General features: G+C 40.0%; 1 protein-coding gene across 3 annotated transcripts in view; it reads left to right on the top strand.

Moving 5' to 3' along the window:
• Positions 1–1,033, top strand: part of Cfap44 (cilia and flagella associated protein 44) — a 119,105-nt gene that overhangs the window by 103,480 nt on the left and 14,592 nt on the right. For all 3 annotated transcript variants that reach the window (XM_004633300.2, XM_023717640.1, XM_023717639.1), the window contains one exon: positions 431–541. In XM_004633300.2, coding sequence (XP_004633357.2) covers positions 431–541 — 111 coding nt within the window. The remainder of the gene's footprint in view (positions 1–430; positions 542–1,033) is intronic.

Genomic DNA, 1,033 nt, shown 5'->3' with positions numbered 1-1,033 from the left:
AAACAGTACTTTTACAGCAAAACATTAGTGTTTACAATAACTGTTAGGTAAAGTCTATAAAATAGTGTAAGTTCAATTAGGTTAAGTTATAAAAATCCATTAGAGAATTTAGTGACTAGGATTTGTGGGCTTATTTCACCAAGTGTGTGGTTGGTTGGTAGGCTGCAGCAGGAGAAGCTTGGTTTACTGGGTGCTAATACCTTTGACTTGGTGCATTAATTATAAATACAGAACCTTCTGCAGGCACCTGCACCTGTGATCTCTGTGTCCTGAACCATTTTATCCTCTCCTACAAGTAATAATGTCCTACTTTTTCTGTCTCTGTTACTTTCCTTGTGACAAACTCATTGAGTAATAATACCTTGCAAATATATAGTAATATGTGATGTAGTGTAGGAGCTCTTCTGCTAACAGGGTTCTCTCTCCTTAGATGAAGAGGAGGAAAGTGATGAATCTAATGAAGATGAATCCAGTCTAGAGGATGATGAGGACGAATCTGGATCTGAAGATGAGGTTTTGGATGATTCTATCTGCCCCACAGGTATGTTTGGGTAAAGCCATGTGTTCTTTGTGAAGTGCCTGTTAAAGGAATGACATAGGGAAAATATTATCACTCCCAATGTATTAGATGCCAGATACGCCCAGTTCATGTTCTCAAAGATCAAAGAATGAATTCTAAGGAACAACAAAGGTTAAGAGTAGAGAAGATTTATTGAGTGAGAGACAATTTCTGCCTGAGAGACAGGAGGGGACCCAAATGGGTTGTTGATGAGCCCACTTCATGGAGGAAGTTTGACAGAGTAAAATCACAAGGTGAGTACAATCTAGGACAAAACAATGATCAAACAATAAGATCAGCTGTTTAGGTAATCTTGATCCAATGTGGAAGCAGGTCATGCAGCAATGTACATCTAAAGAACAAAGAACTGGGGCTGGTGAGATGGCTTAGTGGTCTAAAGCACCTATTTAGAACAAGCTTAGCAAAGCACAGGGACCTTGGTTCAATCCCCCAGCACCACATGCCAGCCAGCCC

Source organism: Octodon degus, unplaced genomic scaffold (assembly GCF_000260255.1).
Source record: "Octodon degus isolate 3935 unplaced genomic scaffold, OctDeg1.0 scaffold00053, whole genome shotgun sequence".
Classification (NCBI taxonomy): Eukaryota; Metazoa; Chordata; class Mammalia; order Rodentia; family Octodontidae; genus Octodon; species Octodon degus.
Note: the sequence above shows the minus strand (reverse complement) of the source record. Positions and strands in the feature narration are given on the sequence as shown.